The sequence below is a fragment of the Meleagris gallopavo genome, chromosome 3, assembly GCF_000146605.3.
Source record: "Meleagris gallopavo isolate NT-WF06-2002-E0010 breed Aviagen turkey brand Nicholas breeding stock chromosome 3, Turkey_5.1, whole genome shotgun sequence".
NCBI classification, from domain to species: domain Eukaryota; kingdom Metazoa; phylum Chordata; class Aves; order Galliformes; family Phasianidae; genus Meleagris; species Meleagris gallopavo.
In genome coordinates this window covers 24,327,399-24,347,092 of record NC_015013.2, presented here as the reverse complement: position 1 = coordinate 24,347,092, position 19,694 = coordinate 24,327,399, and the positions used below count along the sequence as shown (strand labels likewise).

Below are 19,694 nucleotides of genomic sequence, written 5' to 3'. Positions count from 1 at the left end.
TTTTTCCCTTAAACCTTCCGTATTTCCCTTCTGAAGAGAAGACAGTTCATTTGATGAAAAAAACACAAGGTGAAAAAGGTGCTTGCTACACATAAAAAAACACTGCAATTTTATTTGCCTCCTAAGAAAATAATCAGATAATGTTTTTTGATTTACCTCTATCCAATGGATTTCTGTTTTGGATGAAACACAGAACACATGCCGTATCATCAATAAATACTATTCACCTAAAATTTTTCCTGTGAAGTACCTAAAGCTATTACTTCATTAATCTTCGTAACAAGCGTCTAAGACAGATTACAGAAACTCCAGTATAAAAACAGAAAAACAAAATCATCACTTGAAGAACTTGCCTAATAAGTTAAAATACACCACCACACTGATAAGGATTGGAATTCAGAGATGTAGTCCTTTCGCAAGGGTTTGTCAGAAATGAAACTCTTCTTACTCATCCTATTTTTATTCTTACATCTATGGTGATGTTTAAGAACAGATTTATCATGTTGCACTTATTTATATGAATGCAACTTGGTACTGCATATATATATTTGGTACACATAACATATACTTAATGATCTGTTTAGGTACATGAGTTGCACAATTTTTATCTGATTGGTCTCCAATTCCACCATGGTTTTCATCTTCACAGAGCAGAAAAAATCTATTTGATATATTTATTATAACTTTACCAATGGCATTGGGAACCCTCAAGGCATGTTACTTTTTCAAAGCATCTTCACTGCTTTTTGCATTAAGTACATTGGGTGTAATAGTGAGAACATACTGACTTCACTTAGGGAACAGTGAGAGAATGGGAAAAATCTAGAAGGAAAAAAACATCTGCAATATACAAGCTTTGATGAAAAGACTGGTCAAAGCCATTAAGAAAAGAAAAGTGGCAAACTTCTAGGGATTGCTTCTGAATGGCCTGAAGCTTGTTTTCTAATTAATTTCTGACTTGCCAGTTTATAGCACTGAAAGTCATCTTCTTTGCTGACACAGAAATTATTTATTTTGCAGATGTCTAAGAATGAGAAATAGCAATTCAAGCCAAAGCAAGATGACTCAGCCAAAGCAAATGTTTGGCTGTACTTACCTTAGGCACCCAGTGGCATTGCGCAGCACCTGTGATGAATGAAGTTGTATTTTATGATCATCCTGGAGCGGAGAGTTTTCCCATCCAGAGTGAGGAATGATCACTGCATTGGTCAACACTGCGAGGGCATCCTGGATGATTGGCATTTTCAGTGCATCACAGGAAGAGAGATTCCAGAGAACTCCTAACAAAAAGAAAATGACTCATGATTAACAATTTTGGAAAAAGACACTGAATAGTTATAATAAAAAAAAAAAGATTAAATTAAATCACATGATTATTGCTTCTATGGAAGCTGTTCTTGGCACCAGAAAATAAATAAATAAATAAAGACAACTTGTAAATGGAGCTGAACGATACCTGAACGCCTCCCCAGTGGGAATAAAGCTTTGAATACACAAATGGTCACAGCGCCATTGGAAATTTATCTAAGCTGAGCCTCAGATCATTCCTACTTTCTCTACTGTGGTAACAATAGCCTGGCTCCACATCTAACCCTAAGGGGAAAAATTCAGTTTTGCTGTTATTGTGTTCAAGTTTTGAACCACTTGAGCCAACAAGAAATATTATCATCAACATATAGCAGAGGTTGCAAATATGAATGTTATGTTACAATACAAAAAAAAAAAAGTGATGGTGGGTGGAAACTGCTGAAGATCTTACAAACGTGGGCTCCAACATTTATAAATACAAACAGGAAGCTCTACTTGCTCCGGGTTTTCTTTAGCATTCTGTGTTTTGAAGGAGAGTTATAATTAAAGGGAATCAACCTATAGTTTTTGCTTTCTCTTTAAATTTAACCTACATTTTTTGCTTTCCCTTTAAATTTAATTATGTCTATGGGAAGACTGTCTCAGTTATACAACTTCATGTTTTAATTACTTTTTACAGATCTGTATTCAAATGCAGATTTTACAAATCTGTATTCAAAAAGATAAAAAGACCTTTAAATTCTCTGTATGCTGTAAAACAGATAGAAACTAACAAACTTTAGCTGGACACACACACACACACAAAAAAACCACCAGAAATAAAACAGCTTATTTTTTCACTCGTTCCTTAAAGTAACAAGGAAAAGAGTCTTTGATTTTTGTTATGAATGCCTTTATGAAAAGTAATACCTTATTTAAAGAACGAAAGCATTTGTTACGATATTTATATTCAATTTTCTGTGAACCATTCTTACACGTGGTAGAGAAGTAGGATCCAAAGCTTTCCTTCTTCAAGGTCTGATTTAATATTTCAGCAAGACAATGTATCGCTTCGTTGTGAAGAAGTTCTCTTTTGGAACTGAAGTAGAATAGTTCTTTGATGGTAACAAAACAGTTGTTTAGGCTTCAGGTACTAGTCGTAAGACCATTTAAAAAAAAACAAAAAAGAAAAAAAAGAAAAAAAGAAAAAAACCCAGAAGCAGCAAACAAGTCCTTGACAGCAAAATTATTAAGAATGTGTATGTATGTAATATTTGTTATTTGGTAGGTTCCTACTTAAAGGAAGGAAAGTTAAAGAAACATAATCTTTAAGCCCTTTTGACATTCGACATTGCATACAAGAGCTTTTGCTCACTAACTGCCATAGGAACTGGCCAGCTTGAAATAAAACCCTACTCACTCAGCCAAGAGCCAGGAAGTAAGGTCCAGTTTCGCTAGCCAGAAATAAAACTTTCACAGTATCATGATGAAGGGCTCACCAGACTAGATTCCACTGTTCTGTGTTCTTCTGCAACAACTGTGAGTTACGGTAGTTTAATAAAACAGCACTGTCCACTAAGCCTGACATTGCCTTTAAGTTCCTGCACCTCATGCAGTTTTAAGCAGTAAGTTAATCTCCCACCCTGTAACAATGCCTTTCATCGAATTTTAAGTCTTTGAATGCTACCAAATACATTAATGAATAAAACAATTTCATTATAACAAGTTACATTTTATTTTTGCAGTTGGTAGACTGCTACTTGCTGAGGTTGGCGTTCTAAGTGTCTCCCTGTACCATGACACTGTCTTAATTAAGAATTTACAGTTATGAAAGCGCACTGGGATTTCATTTCCCATTACTTTTGCTGAGGAGGATCTGGAATTAGATTTATGTGTGTCAAAGATAATCCATTCCCTAGACTTTTCAAGAAGCAAGAAATAAAAAGACATCACCATTTTTGACCTGTGGCATATGTCTGAACGTGGTTTTAAACACTGCATGCATTATGTTTCCTCTCAAGATCAACTCCCATTAAGCAGTTGGTCATGGAGATAATTTGCCACCTTGCTCTTAAAGCCGCAAATGAATTGGGTTTCAGAGCACAATATGCAAGTCTGGAATAGTAGCCGAGGTGTCTCGACTGCCTCCTAAATCATTTGTGTGCCATCATCTGCTCCTAGGAGGGAAGGAGACTAGACTTGGCATATTAATGATTAATCATGAATAATGGGACCTATCTTGCTGAATATGGATTGGAAGAAAGTTGTTAATCCAACTCAGCCATTTAACTCAATAGTTTATCATCTGTAGGCTGACCACTGGGAGGGAAGAGGAAAATAAGGAATTGGGCAAATCAGTGCAGAACATCTCTTAATCATTCATGTTCATAGTATCTTCTCTTTTCCTTGCCTTTAAGGTGGCAATGCATTGAAAGAAGGCATTCTGTCTCCCTGTCTATTTGCAAAACACTTTTATTTGTCAAATGCTAAAGGTAAAAAGTAATCACACCAGACTGATTATGTCTCTCTGTAGTTTGAAGCTTTCATCCTTACATAAAACAAATTGAAGACTAAGGAAACAGAATCATGTAGTTTCATTTTGAATTTAAACATAAGGAGTAAGCTGTACTGAAAGCATTCAGCTGGTTCAAGCTGGAAGATGGATTTGGGGTCTCAATACCAATTACCAGTCCTGCAGACATCAGATAAAGGACTCTTCAAAGAGTCTACTGGAATGCTTGCTATGGTGACCCTGCTGTACCAAGTTAAGTTTTCTGGAATTACTTATCACAGTACATGCATTGAGTAGGTTCAGCAATGTTTATTAATGCACTAGAGATAAAAAGTCTTTTCTAAAAAGGTCTTTCACAGTTGACAACAATCAAATTATTAAACTGATTAAAAAGTTTGTAACCAATATTTTCAAAGTCATCTTACAACAGTTAAAAGGTTTGAAACCCAATTACTGTCATTACTGGCCACTATGCCGTTTTTGTTTCTCTCTTTTCTCTTACGGAATAACACCAAACTTTTTTTTTTTTTATCATGCACTAATAAGGAACTCATCTTAACTTACCTGTTAGTATAATACTGTTTCAACAAGAACAGTGGATTATGGGTTCCTATTACCATTTTTTGTTATTGCTAACCTTTACAGAGACGTATGCTATGACATGTATGACATGTAAATATATACATGTACATATATGTCACCCTGGGAACTAGACAGATGTGGTTCATAAGGAAAACCACATGCAGATTTTAGTTAAAGCAATTTAAATATGTTGGTAACTAAAGTAAAAGAAAACAAGGAAAAACTCTGATTTATCTTTCACTTAGCTGAAGTTTGGATTGAAGTCAAAGTTGAAGATAAGACCAACTCTTAAAAATACCATCCAGACTAGTAGGAGGCTACTACTGCTAAGCAAACAGAACAGATTCATCATGCCTTCAGCTTAGAAACAGCATTACTTTTTTTTTGCATAAATCAAATGAATTTAAGCTACTGCAAAAGATATGACACCATGTGCAAAAATCAGAGAATCAGAGACCATGGGTAAAATCAGGAATGTCTAGATAGTTATTCAGTGTATGATTTTATGCCATCTCTAATCACTACTTTTATATATATAAAAAGCCCCTTACAATGACTTAGACTATAAGTGGAAATGAAGAAACTGAAAAAGTCAGCTTTTACTATTAGTATTACTCCTGCCACAATGACACTACATACATTATTTCTGATTGTGCTTCAGAACAAGTACATCACCAAATAAAATATGAGATAAAAAAGACTGTAAGTAAAAAAATATTACTGGGAGACAAAAGAACTTTGATTCTTCCCAATTTGGTATGTTTAAGGCAGCCTTATACTTAAGACTTTGCTTACTGAATATTCTTTGTTAAAAATAAACAAAATAAGTCCTGCAACTCACTCAGTTTTTTCTTTTCCATCTTAATTTCACAGTTTGGTCATGGTCTGATGCAGTGTATGATTTGGTAGAGCTAAGATCTCAGGTCCCAGTAAGAGCAAGCACAGCTTTTGCAGGCTGTTTGTTTATACTACTGGGAGTACCCTCATGCATATCATAAATCAGATTGAAATCTGAGAGCTAAATACCCTGCTGAGAAGCCAAGCACAAGGGATCTTTTGCTGGAGCCCTAAGGAAAAGCATCTTCTACTCCACAGCTCTCAGGTACTAGAAAAGTCACTTGCTGGCTCTTACTGCAGCTTTGTTGCTCAAGAGACCCACATAACTGTAATGCTACTTGCAGAACTGGATCAGCGCTGTGGCAGCAGGGTGTGGACTCCATATACATTACGTCAGTTCTGCTGAGTTCAGAGCAGGGGCAGAGATGAAATCATTTATCCTACTGAAAAATGCACATCACATTACGTGCAACTGGTGTTTAAGAATCACGGCATCCACCCTACAACTGTAGGAAAACTTAACTGATGTGCATAAAAGATGTCAAACACCAACTGCTGCAGCATTTCTTAACTGGTAAATTAGATTTAAAAAAAAAAAGTCTGATTTGAACTCTGGCGCTTGAGGAATTCAAAGCATTTAAGAAAGCTCCTTTTTTAAGCACACTTAAAAAATTCAAAATTGGTGTAACAGAGAAGGCAGCTTCATTAGTTTTCTTGAAATAATATTTTATCTGGCTGGATAAATTGGATAAATACCTTACATGGACCTTCATGTAATTCACTTCTGTACATACGCAAAGGTGGTTTTCTGCCTACCTGTATATAAGATGGCCCATGAAGAGTGCAAATTGAGGAAAAATGAGTTTCAGTGAAAGTAATAAGCAGTTACAAGCTCATGGAACAGTAAGTGAAGCTGCAGGCAATTCAGTTATTTTCCTTCTGCAGCCATTTACAACATTACAAAGCAAAAACATTAACAGAAGTAGGTGTTTCTTTTTCATTGCAAACAAATGCAGATTGACCTTGATTAAAGAATAATATGAGCATTTCCACTGAAAAGCTATCTTTCTTAATGCTCCAAAATTAAATATAGGATTTTATTAAAACATAAAGATTTTAGAAGTGCTTGCACATATTTTGCTGAACAAATTCTGTCCAAAAGCTATTGCATTAACTGAAAAAGTCTGCATACTTGATCACAGGACTGAATTTTGACCTAGCACTGCTGCTTTCTTTCTGTTGTATGCTTTAAAATAACATCTAATTGTGGAAGGGAACTGTCACACAAGAGAATTATAAAGGTACCAGCTTTAATGTTAGACAGCAGAGGAATTACTGGAAGTACCAAACTCAGTTATTGTGGAAAGACCAGTGGTTCCTGTTTTTTTTTTTTCCTGACTGATGTAATTTAACTGGTTCCATATTACTGCCATAAAATACAGAAATCAAATCAAAAGCAATTAATTGTCATTGAGAAAAACAGTAAAAATAAACAAACTTCAAATAAAATGTCATCCTAATGCGTAACAACAATACCATTCTCACTTAAGTATCTTGCCAGAAAACAAGAAAATCAAACAATGACACTCATATGGATGGGAAGGTTTTATTTTTTCTTCAATGTTTACGTGTGCATTTTATTGGAGAATGTTCTAAAGCACCCAAAAGTAAGACATATGTTTTATAAAGGCACTAAGACAGAGATTAAAAAAAAGCTATACTTAAAGTTCACCATCAAGTTAAACCTTTAGGTAGCAAGGCCCTTTCTCAGAAGAACCAACTAGGAATCAGACCTATCTGTAAAGTCACAACTACGTACAAAATGGAAGGCTCAGTGAACACTTACCCACAATCTCACAATCTAGCCATATCTTAAAAGTGATATATAAAAGACAGAGCTGAAAATAAAATTGTTGGAGGGAAGTTGGCCTAAAATAAAAAAAAAAACTGGTTTGGCCATAGTAAAAAAAAAAAAAAGCAGTTTAATCACAAATTAAAACCGTGAAATACTTAGATCTATTAGAAGAAAAATTATGCTGTGCTGCAATCACAGTAACATTTCCATTGCAAACATTCCATACTACAGGGAGGTTTTGAACTGCAAGTATTTTAAACTCCAGTGTTCAGGCAGGGGCATCAAAATTATATGCCAAGTTGATTTTTTTCCAAAGGATTACTACTTGCTGAACAAAGTTCAATGCAGCTGTTACATCAAGCCATATGCTGCAACAGATGTCCTCTATTTATCAGTCCAGATTGTCTTGATACCTCATCTTAAACTTAGATTTGACCAAACTAAAAAAAAAAAGAAATATAAAAACCCTACATGTATTTTAGCTAGTTAATTACGAATTCTATCACTCTGGTTGCCATATGAATCAAAATAACTCAAATGAATTTCTTAGAAGAAATTGTATCTTCCTGATTGTACAGCCTAAAAACAATTTTTTTCTAACTGACTTTGGAAAGTTAATTTGGTTCATCGGTGACTTACTCAATTTCCAGCAACAAAAAGTGAGCACAGAGGGACCACCTTGGGTTTTGGGCTAGGACTGATTGAATTTAGGACAAGTGAATAAATGGCGCAGTGAGCTGGTGGTGCAGAGCCTTGGAATGGGCCTGACCCTGCCTTGGTGGCAGCAGATCATGACAGCCATGGTCTGGTAGGCAGGAGCCTGCTTCTTCCCAGCACAGCTTTGCTTCGGGAGTGTCCAGGGCTGTGGAAGGAGCCCCAGGCAGACCCCAAGGCCAAGGTGAGAGGGACTATCTGTTGTGGACATTGCACTGCTACCAACTGAGACCTCAGGATGCCAGTGAGTCGTGATTCCCTTTATTCATCTTGAGGAACTCGTGTGCTGAGGGAGCTGGCGGAGGTCATTGCCGAACTGCTCTCCATCATTTTTGAGAGGTCTTGGATAACAAGGGAGGTCCCTGAAGACTGGAGGATAGCCAATGTCACTCCGGTCTTCAAAAAGGGCCAGAAGGAAGATCCGGGTAATTATAGGCCTGTCAGCCTCACCTCTGTCCCTGGAAAGGTGATGGAACAGAAAAGGAGGTTATCAGGAGTAGTCAGCATGGGTTCACCAAGGGGAGGTCGTGCTCGACCAACCTGGTGGCCTTCTATGCTATGATGCTGTCACATGCTGGGTGGATGGCGGAAGAGCGGTAGATGTAGTCTACCTTGATTTTAGAAAGGCATTTGATACTGTCTCCCACAACATCCTTATAACAAAGCTGAGGAAGTGTGGGATAGACGAGTGGACAGTGAGGTGGGTTGAGAACTGGCTGACTGGCAGAGTGCAGAGGGTCGTCGTTGGTGGTGCAGAGTCTGGCTGGAGACCTGTAACCAGTGGTGACCCCCAGGGGTCTGTGCTGGGTCCGGTCTTGTTCAACATCTTCATCAATGACCTTGATGAGGGGATAGTGGCCACCCTCAGCAAGTTTGCTGATGATACGAAGTTGGGAGGATTGGCTGACACGCCTGAAGGCTGTGCTGCCATTCAGCGAGACCTGGACAGGCTGGAGAGCTGGGCAGTAAGAAACCGGATGAGGTTCAACAAAAGCAAGTGTAGGGTCTTACACCTAGGGAGGAATAATTGCATGCACCAATACAGGCTGGGGGATGAGCTGCTGGAGAGGAGCTCTGCAGAGAGGGACCTGGGCGTCCTGGTGGATGACAGGTTGGCCATGAGCCAGCAGTGTGCCCTCGTGGCCAAAAAGGCCAATGGCATTCTGGGGTGCGTTAAAAAGAGCATGTCCAGCAGGTCGAGGGAGGTGATCCTCCCCCTCTACTCTGCCCTGGTAAGGCCTCATCTAGAGTACAGTGTCCAGTTCTGGGCTCCCCAGTACAAAAAAGACAGGGATCTCTTGGAAAGTGTCCAGCGGAAGGCCACAAAGATGGTGAAGGGCCTGGAGCATCTCCCCTGTGAAGAAAGGCTAAGTGAACTGGGTCTGTTTAGCCTTGAGAAAAGATGACTGAGAGGGGACCTGATCCAGGTTTATAAATATCTGAGGAGTGGAGGGCAGAGTGGTGAGGCCAGTCTCTTTTCAGTGGTACGTGGAGACAGGATGAGGGGAAACAGACATAAGCTGCAGCATAGGAAGTTTCGCAAGAATGTGCGTAAGAACTTCTTTACGGTGAGGGTGACGGAGCACTGGAACAGGCTGCCCAGGGAGGTTGTGGAGTCTCCTTCTCTGGAGATATTCAAGTCTCGCCTGGATGCCTACCTGTGCGACGTGGTGTAGGGAACCTGCTTTGGCAGGGGGGTTGGTCTCGATGATCTCTAGAGGTCCCTTCCAACCCCTATGATTCTGTGAACTGACACTGTCAACTTGATGGAGGCTTTGAGCCACAGCGCTATTCATGAGTTGCTCCTGCCCACAATAACATGCTGAGCGTAACAACTGATTCATCACATCAATGCTTCAGCCTGTTGCTAAGAAAGCAGAGCAGAAGATTTTAGGCAGCATCTGTTTCAAACTCTTTCCTTATTTTCTTGGTAGCAACATGGATGAACAAGTTCAGCAGATCATTTAGAAAGAGTTGAGAACAACTCTTCATGAAGACAAGTCCTATCAGTGGTTTTCCCCGTTTTCAGAGCCAAACTAATGACAGCATACTGAGAGAGGGGCAAAGATTGTTTGTAATTAGACAGTAAATTGTAGTAGATTTTGTAGAAAATGATTCCACCGAAACTGTCAATACTGTTTGCATAAGTGTTATTTGATCAGACAGCATCATTTCTGAAGCAAAATCATGCAATTTATTGAATTACTTTTAGCTTTGCCATTACAGATGAGCTACAGACAGAATGTGTTTTGAATAGCATTGCAATTGATTGATTGGCAGTGCTGTAGCCTACAGGATGGAAATTGCCATCACAACAACTTAAAGTATGAGTAGCACTGCCCTCTCCTTCCTCCATTAGTAAGAACAATGGCTTGTCAAGACCAAGAGGATTCATGGCACAGTAAGTGGTGGCATGACAGGTTCTTAGGAAGATGTTATAAAATGCCAACTAATTCCTCCTTTGAATTTGTTTGTAATTCGCTCCTATGTTTCTAGCAATGCTCACAGTTTTCTGTAGATGATGAAAAAATCTAAAATTTAAATATTATCAGACTGTACAGCTAGCTGTGTGTTGGTAAAACACATCTACTGACTATGAAATAAAAGTTCAGGACTTTGGAGAAATACAAGAAGATAGTCCAGGTATTTTCCTTTGCTGATGCAATAACAGTTTTTGAAGACACTGTAAAAAAACTGAAAGGGGTGGTAAAACAGAGTAGCCCTGTAGCTTACTAGCCATCCTGTTGCCACTGCTAGCAATAGTCCAAAGGGCTTCTACTGACCTTGCCAGGGTTGTTCAAAGCTGCAATCTTTAACTTGGTTAACTCTAACAACCACTCCTGAAAACAATGCACCTAATCCTTTATTTGTTTTATTTTTGCTTAACTTAGCATAATTGTTTGGTGCATACGTAACAAGATAGTTGTAGCAATTACTTTTCCTACACAAAAGACACCTTTGGTTTTCCTTTCTCCCCTTAATATGATTTTAAGTGTAACAATAAGAACCAGGAACTATGATATGCAAAGTTTCAGCTATGGGATGAAACGCATGTTTTTACAGTAAGCCAAGACCTGCAGGATTTGGCATTTTATAGGAAACCCAAAACAAAAATAAGAAGGAAGCTGAAGAATACCTTGACTACAACAAATGAGATAAATTGTTTAGTAACTTTGTGAAATAGAAAGTTTTTTGTGCTTTTAGAGAAAAAATACTGGTAAAATTATAGTGTGTAATTCTTTATCCAATCAGTGGCTTTCATCCAATGTAAGTGAATACAAGTTTTCAACATTAAGAAAATTATTTATGTGTTGAAAACAACTCTTATTTAAAACACCAAGAGTGTATTAGCACAAAAGACTTAATCCACTTTCAAAATCTATTTTACTATGAAATTGTACCTACAGTACATCAATTTAATAAAACAGTAGGAAAGATAAGAGACAGTATTGTTCAAGTAGCCCTTCTGAAGAAAATGTATTTGGAATTTAAATATAAAAGCAAATTTAAGTGATTAAATAGATAGAGTTGAGATTTGTTAATATATTATAAAATTATTAGGAAAAAAAGTTAAAAAGTATTCCTAAGAAAATTTTAAATCTTTTTTCTATTTTATTTTTCTTCTCAATCTTTCCCGGTGTTGGAAGGTAAACAAAGTTTGTAAGTCACCTATTACTGAGCTTGAGTTCCTCTAAGCACTTCTTTCAAATTATTACAGGAATTTGCATATCCGGAGAGGAAAAACTAAGCAAAAAATGAATTAATGCCTTTTATTGCCCAAATCAAAACAGGCACTTCTGAAAGCTGTGCTTTAATCTAGTAGTTATCTACTTCTACATGTAAACATTCTAATTTCCTTGATTGACAGGAGAAAGAGATTGGTTCATGGTGGTGGAGAAGAAGCTAATTCACCGAGTTGCATCTTGAAAGGTATTTGTGTACTTTCTTCATTGATTCCTTTCTTCCACTTTCTTTAACTATAATTATGTGCCCCAAATGATAGCTGGGGGTCTTACTTAGCTAAAGCCTACAGTGAACCAAATTTATGTTGACCCTGTAGCAATGTTATTACCATGGTTACACAATCATAATAATGTAAGCACATCTACGACTTTTCAAATTTTCAGTTTGAAAATATATATCTTTTTTATAATCACCATATGTATTTGAACCTAAACCATATCTTTATTATCTAATTTTTAGTTACAGTAATGCTGAAGTCTTCTGTTTTGTTCCAAAAGCACATCGATTCATACATCTCTTCCTACCTATCCTTTTACATTAAACATCAAAAAGTGAAAATTATTTCGATCTTTCACTGGCCAACCTTCCTTATCTTTATGCTTTTTTTTTCTTAACAGCTTTTGAATATAAGCAGTAATTGGGCCTTTAAATACACAATATTGGACCAGAATATTTAATATAAATCTGAAGAAAAGGATATAATTGGGATATTTAGAACTAAATAAATGAAAAATAAAATAATAATATTACTAATTCTATGTCTGTGGAAACATCTCTTGAGAGTGAGATGAAACGCCCTTTAATCATCTTCAGATCAAGATAAATAGCAATAGGGCTACAAATAGTTGGTACCTCTAAAAGTTACGTTTTCATCACAATAAAAAGTCACATCTGTGTTTATACGCTCCAATAACTGAGCTAATATCAAGGGCACTTTTTCAGAGAAATACTGAATTGATAAATTGCTTTAAGATCCTAAGTATTAAATACTCTTTTTTTTTTGTCTATAATATTATTAAATGTTATTGACTTTGGCAACCCCCAATAGATGAATTGTCACTGTACTAGGAAGTTAAAAATTCTAAAGAATTGTCCAGAATTAGACTAAAAAAAAAAAAAAATAATCACAATATATCTTTCACTGAGATCAGCCAAAAAGTTCATTTAAATAGACTACTCCCTTAAACTTGCTTTACACATCACTGCAGGCTCATTAACTTGCTATTAAACTGATTAGCAAAGATACACGAGAGACTCAAAGGGACCTTTTGGAACTTCCTGACCAACATGCCAATGATTTATATACCTACTTATATATATGTGAGTTCATATCATTTACAAGTAGGACAACATATTGGTGCTTTCAGCAACACTACCAGACTACCAGTAAGTTTATAATATATCTTGTTATAAATATTGTGTAAATTGTAAAAAGGCAACATAAAGCACAAAACCAATAATATTGCACTGGTATAACTGAAGACAAATCAAGCAAAAAAAAAAATCTAACTAAGCCACAGCTGAAAGTACAGTCAACACAGATATGTAATAGAAACCAAGATCCATTAAGTAAATGAAAAAAATTTCACGTTCAATCGTACTATGGTTTTAACACATTTGGAGATGAGTGATTATTTGGAAGGTATATAGGTACAAAAGTTATTTTTTTTCTTTCTATTTATTGCAACAACATGTTTTTTTGATTCAACATAAATGTGAATGAAACTGAGACTACATGCATCTTTCTATACAGTACATATGTGCAGTGTTATACAGTTCATGCTTTTTAAATGTTGAGGGTAAAAATCTTACCTTTACAATTTCTGTGTTTTCAGCAGACAATAGCTAGATATTTGACATTTTAATGTCAACCAAAATAAGCATCAGGCTGATTGTCAGCATAAAAAAATATTTTCCTGTAATTATTTAAAGCTTTATTTGTCATCATGTGCTTTCTAAAAGTGTATCATTTTTATTTTCAATTAAATACAGTATATACAGTTTAAAAAAATTGAGGTACAGTCATAGAATGGACCTGTTTAAATTGAGGTGTTTCTAATTTAGTTTGCTTATTCCTCAAGAAGTATAATCTGTGTTTCCATTTGTTATAGATTTTGTTTGCCAAAATGAAAAGGAGTTTAAATTACTCTATCTGAAACAGGTAATCAGTCATCAGGTGTAGCTGTTGTAGCCAAGGAGCAAGGGTAGCATGAATCTACCAAATGCTGCTTTACCTCACCTTCTCCAAAAGGAATCAACAGGATTAATCTTGCTAGCACATCTTATTTTTACATGTTGGTTTTTATTCTTCCCCTGATAATAAATCAAATATAAGAATGCTAAAATAGAAATTTGTGGAAGAGTTCATAATTAACTGTAACTCAGGGAAGGAAAGCTGTGTCACGATCAGCTAAACATTTTCATTAATAAAAAGTGAAAACATTTTTCTACCATCTGCAGAATCTGTTCTAATTTTGCACTGTGTTCTCTTTTATTTACGTTTGTTAGAAAAGTGTTAGCATTTAATTATTCTAAAATAAAAGGCTCCCACTAACAGGAGCTATTGTAGAAAACAGTAACACAGGGCAGGGCTGAAAAAAACGTCTAAATTAGTTGTGGTGCATTCAGATTACATGGAATTCTTTTCATTTACATATCTACATGAAACAAGACTCCTCGCGTCTCTGGAAATCGTCAGAGGTTGCAGATTCCTCAACGTAGGCTCTGATGAAAACACTTATTTCTATCAGAATGTTTCATTTCTATGTAACATTTATATAGAATCATGGAATGGTTTCAGCTGGAAGGGACCTTTAAGATCATCTAGTTCCAGCCCCCCTGCTGTAGGCAGGGACACCTCCCCCTGGACCAGGTTGCTCAAAGCCCCATCTAGCCCGGTCTTGAACAACTCCAGGGAGGTGACATCCACATCCTCACTGGGCAATCTGTTCCAGTGTCTTACCACCCCCACAGCAAAGAATTTATTCCAAATATCTAGTCCAAATCTACCCTCTTCCAGTTTAAAGCCATTTCCCCATGTCCTGTTGCTGCCTGCCCTCACAAAAAGTCCCCCCCCAGCTTTCCTGTAGGCCCCCTTTAGATACTGGGGCCACTCCCCCAGAGCCTTCTCTTCTCCAGGCTGAAGAGCCCCAGCTCTCTGAGCCCGTACTCATAGGGAAGGTGCTCCAGCCCACTGATCCTCTGGACCTGCTCCAAGAACTCCATGTTCTTCTTGTGTTGGGGGCTCCAGAACTGGACACAATATTCTAGGTGGGGTCTCACAAGAGCAGAGTAAAGGGGCAGAATCACCTCCTTTGACCTGCTGGTCACACTTCTCTTGATGCAACCCAGTATGTGGTTGGCTTTCTGGGCTGCAAGCGCATACTGCCAGCTCATGTTGCGTCTTTTATCAACCAACATCCCCAAATCCTTCTCCTCAGGGCTGCTGAGAAGACCAATATCTATTGGTCTACCTCAGTTACTTTATTCAGGTTCTTACAGCAAAAAACCCCACAGTGACTATAGAAGTGTTTCTGGAAGAGAAACCTTCAATATTTCCAGATGTATTTAATGGGCATTAACGCCACTTCATTTCATAGCAGCTAGGCACCACACTTCTTTCACAGCTTCAGCCTAGGAGCTGAAGAAAAAGGAAGAAAACATTCATGGTGTTAAAGGCAATGTTGAAAAGCAAGGAGCTACTAGAATAGAAAATTAGTTTGCAGGTTTAAGTACCCTTCCAAAACCAGTCTTGAGATAGCTGGAAATTGAAACTCTAAGCTCCTCAGAGAGAAGGAACAACAAGGAAGAATATGTGCATGTTGGAGGGAAGAAAAAATATCATAACTTTCACCTTGGTGGGCATGTGCTTCACAGTACTTGAAGTAGGCAGTGAATGCTTCACTACTATTCAGATAAATTGAGCTGCTAAAAACATTTTCTGCCCATATTTTTTTCCTCACAGCTAAGTGCCTACTCAAAATGATTTACACCTCCGTCTTGCTGGATTTCTGGACAGGTCATTTAGACTTGATAGGCTCAATTCCCCATCTGTAAAACTGAGATAATGATACGTCTCCACCCAAGAGGAGCACACTGAGGATAAATGCATGAGGAATATTCAGAGGCTGTGGTGACACAACCCACTTGAGTTCTTAAGGTAGGAACTCTGTGCTCTCTCTGGAGCTAACAAACAAAACCAGCTTTTGTGTAGACAGGATGCAGAATGAACATAGGCTTGAAAGGCTCCAGGCAGTATGTTTACTACTAAAACACACATTTGCTATTATTTTCTCTGTACTTCCTTCAGGCTACAGTGGCACTACTGAAATAATTATCCTCCTGCCACCTCAACTCAAGAAAGCTGACAGGAAGTGGGAGAAATTCTTATTTTCCCTTCTGCCCACCACCAAGTTAAATATTTCTTATTCCTGAGGCAGCTGCTGCAGACTCACCCTTCCTTCTCCAGAAAAAGCAAAGGTAAGGAATTTAACTGGGGTAGCAGTCACACTACCATGCTTGTCAAAAAAGGAGAACTGACGAAGATGCACAAATTCCAGCGTGTTTTTAAAGAGGCACAAGACGAGAGGTGCAGCTATGAGCACTGCTTTTGAAAGGAGCTTTCCAAAGTATCACCATCAGAATTTCATTTTCAAAGCCAGTGATAGCAATCTGCATTCCAAAATGCACAAACACAGCCAGTGCAAAAAACAGCCTGCTAGGCTTAGAAGTAAAACACAAACAAGAAAAACCCCACAAAACACAAAAGTGGGCCCTCCTGAGCTGCCAGGTTTGATTCTATTCCTCGAAGTCATCTCACCATGCAATCCTTTCACAGATGTCCAGCACTAAACATCTCCCTTAGCTGCATCTAGCTGTATTCAGGGTGGTTCCTACCACAGATAGTACCTTAGCTGCTTGGCAGTAGCAATTTGAGAGCATACAGCACATTCATTCTTTCTGTTGAAATTCAGAAAAATTTAACAAGATATTGTGTAATGGAAGGAATGTAAACTGTAGCCTATTATCTCTCTTTAAGTGACATATAGCATAATGTATATTCTACAGACAGCAAGGAAGCTGCCATTGAAACAAACCACTGAAGTGTACTGCTGATGTTCATTAAGTGTTTGCCACTTATTACTCAGAACAAAAAAGCAGAATGTTCCCTAGAGATGGGGCAGAGACAACATAACAAGACTCTAGTAAGTATGTTGTATCTGAAGTAGTGGTTACATTTCATTAGATCTGCCAGTAATTCTGTCACTCTGCAGGAGACTCCATAAGAGTATGTGTAGCCCAGCATCTCAGTGCTATTAATCCTGCCTAACAAGTGTGAGGTGATAGGTGATGTAACTAAGAAACAAAATCAAATACACTACTCTTCATTTAATAAACACAGTGAAGTTTGTTCAGATACCCTCAAGGAAGGAATCTGGAGTCAACCAGTGAATGGCAATCTTATCAAACTGGGCCAAACCCACCAGGTTAAGTAATTTCTGCAGAAGCATGGATGATGGTGTGTACTCTGACAATGCTATGACAAAGATAAGAACTTTTCTCACATGCTATAGAGGAAAAATATTAATGAAAATACAGGCACTGTAAAATAGGATAATGAAAAGATCTTAAGATTTTTTTTTTTTTAACTTGTAGCATTAATTACCACATTGATGTTAGCAATCAAATAGAATGAAATCACTACATAAAAAAAATATCAAAGAAAGCCATCTATCTTTTGTTTTGCATTTTAATTAGGGTGGTTTAGGAGAAAGGAATCTCCAAATGCTTCTGACTGGTATTGTTCGAGAGCATTTTTGAAAAAATAAACTTAAATTTCATTAGAGAAAAAATGCTGGACAATCTCAGAAAGGATGGTTTTTATACTATCAAGAAAAGAAATAGATTTTACCACTACCTGCTTCCCTTTTATCTGACATACATCACATATAATGTTATCAAATTCTGGAACAAAAAGCTTCAGAAGAGGATACAGATCTCTCCAGCACGTTTTTCCACTTTCCTATCAAAACTATAAGAAAATTAAACACCACCACCACCACCACCACTTTCCCTGTATAAGATATACAGGAATTGAATAACAGCTTTTAAGAGCATTCAGTGAATGCTGACTTCTACATCCACAGCCCTACATGAGACATGACAGGGAGTAGAGTACAGCTGATGGTAGAATTCTGCCCCCCCAAAAAGTCACAGCTGTGCATGGAGTACATCTCCTGCACAGGCATCCATGGCTAAACAAGAACAAAACAAGCAGGAACTCCATCAGGAAACCATGCCCACTCTGGTACATAGACAGCATAATATCAAATAAAGCTATTTCTATGTCACATACATCCAGAAGGCTTGGAAGCGTTTTGTTACTTTGAGGAAGACAGCAATTAAAAAAAGTTACTGATGGAGCTACTGACACACATCACAGAACTGTGCTTGTACGGTCTACACAGAACTTGAACAAAAGATAGGGAAAGATTCAAACCTGTGACCAGTTCTCTGATTTCCAAATCTGTAGTCTTGCGGAGTAACCGTACTAAAGCTGGAATACCACCACAGTTTTTCAGAGCTATTTTGTTGTCATCATTTGCCTTCCCATATACCAAATTTCTCAAAGCTCCACAGGCACTACGGTGGACTTCAGTCATCCGATGGTCCAATAGGTCCACCAGTAATTGTATTCCGCCTTGTCTTCTTATCTGAAATAGGCCAAAATGATAACCATAACATTAGGAAATAAAAACCAGCGGTATATATGTTACCTAGTTTAATTAAGCTCTGGCTTATGCAGGGTATACTACAGTAAAGATATGTTGGCAGCCTCACAAAGCTGCTACATTACATCCACTTGAATTCTAGTATTACTTTTTTTTGTGGCAACATAACCATACAGTGACAAATCTCAACCTCTGTAAAAGCAGTCAGAAGTTAGCCAAAAGTGTTGCCTCTGCAAGATTTCTCAAAGTTCAGCAAGTTTGGCTTGTCACAGGTTTCTCCTGCACTGGAGAAACATCACCTCTTTCAGACTGTAATGCATTGTAAGTTAGAGAGCATAAGCACTGTAGGAAAAGAACATGAGATTACTGCACATGAAAAAAAATACACCAAAAACTTTACTCAATAAAGTTAGTAGGAGCCCTTCCTTCTGCAGTTAACTCAAAATATGAGCAGCTACTACAGCACCTGTGACAATCAAAATTGGAAAAAAAGTCTTGCGAGTGAAACTAAAAGGCAAAGAGAAGGAAGTCTGCAGAAACATAAAGAAAGGTACGATGAACAAATCAAGGGATACACATTCTACTAATTTAGAGGTGGACCCTGAAGCGATATAAGACAAAAAGTCTTATTCATTCCTAAGCTGGCCTACATAGTAAGTTTTGAACGTACCATCTTATATAAACTATCATTCTGTCACTAAGAGAAACAAAAGTACCTAAGTTAAATGATCAAGGATGTCAAGAATATCAAGAACAGCTTATTCCAAAATATTTTGCAACAAATACAGCTTGAGGGTACTCTGGCATTTCTTCTCTAAAAATAGTAAATATACTTGTGTCTAATTATGAGACACAAGACTGATGCACAACTAACATGCAAGGAATACAATACTTTAATTTCAAGTAGGCTATATAGACATCTCTGTCAAAAATTTTCTCACTAAGTGCGTTGCTGATGAAAACTCAAAGCAAGCCAGGAACTTACCTGGCCATTTTACCACCTCTAGTAATATTTTGACTGGCATTAGAAAGGAGGCAGTTACAGGGTTCTTTCAAAACTGCAGGAAAGGGGAGATTTTTAAAATCAGAGTTGTTCTCATCAAGTCCAACATTCTGAGCAGTGTGCTGGTCGCTTGGAAGGCTATAGCAGCCAGCACCACATGGAAGTACAGAGCTGTGAGCAGACACTGGTACAGTCAAGAAGAGCCTGTGCTTCTATTGCTCAGAGAAACGCTGACATCCTTCAGTTCAGTAACCAGAAAAAGATATCAAAGAGAAAATGTGCTGCAGATCAAAACTTTACCAATGGGAACAGGATGACTTGCAATTACATTTGTTGTGTTCCAAGCCAGGAATAATTAACCAGATTTATCTGGGAGGAGGTAGTAATTGTGGGAGGAGCAGAGTGTTGTTTGTTTGCTTTCTTTCTTCT

General features: G+C 37.6%; 1 protein-coding gene across 1 annotated transcript in view; it reads right to left on the bottom strand.

Annotated features, from left to right (window-relative positions):
- CTNND2 (catenin delta 2) overlaps nucleotides 1-19,694 on the bottom strand; it is a 607,095-nt gene that overhangs the window by 129,263 nt on the left and 458,138 nt on the right. Inside the window, exons 12-13 of the mRNA XM_019614298.2 lie at nucleotides 18,031-18,244; nucleotides 1,097-1,280 (exon numbers count right to left, since the gene is read on the bottom strand). Coding sequence (XP_019469843.1) covers nucleotides 1,097-1,280; nucleotides 18,031-18,244 — 398 coding nt within the window. The remainder of the gene's footprint in view (nucleotides 1-1,096; nucleotides 1,281-18,030; nucleotides 18,245-19,694) is intronic.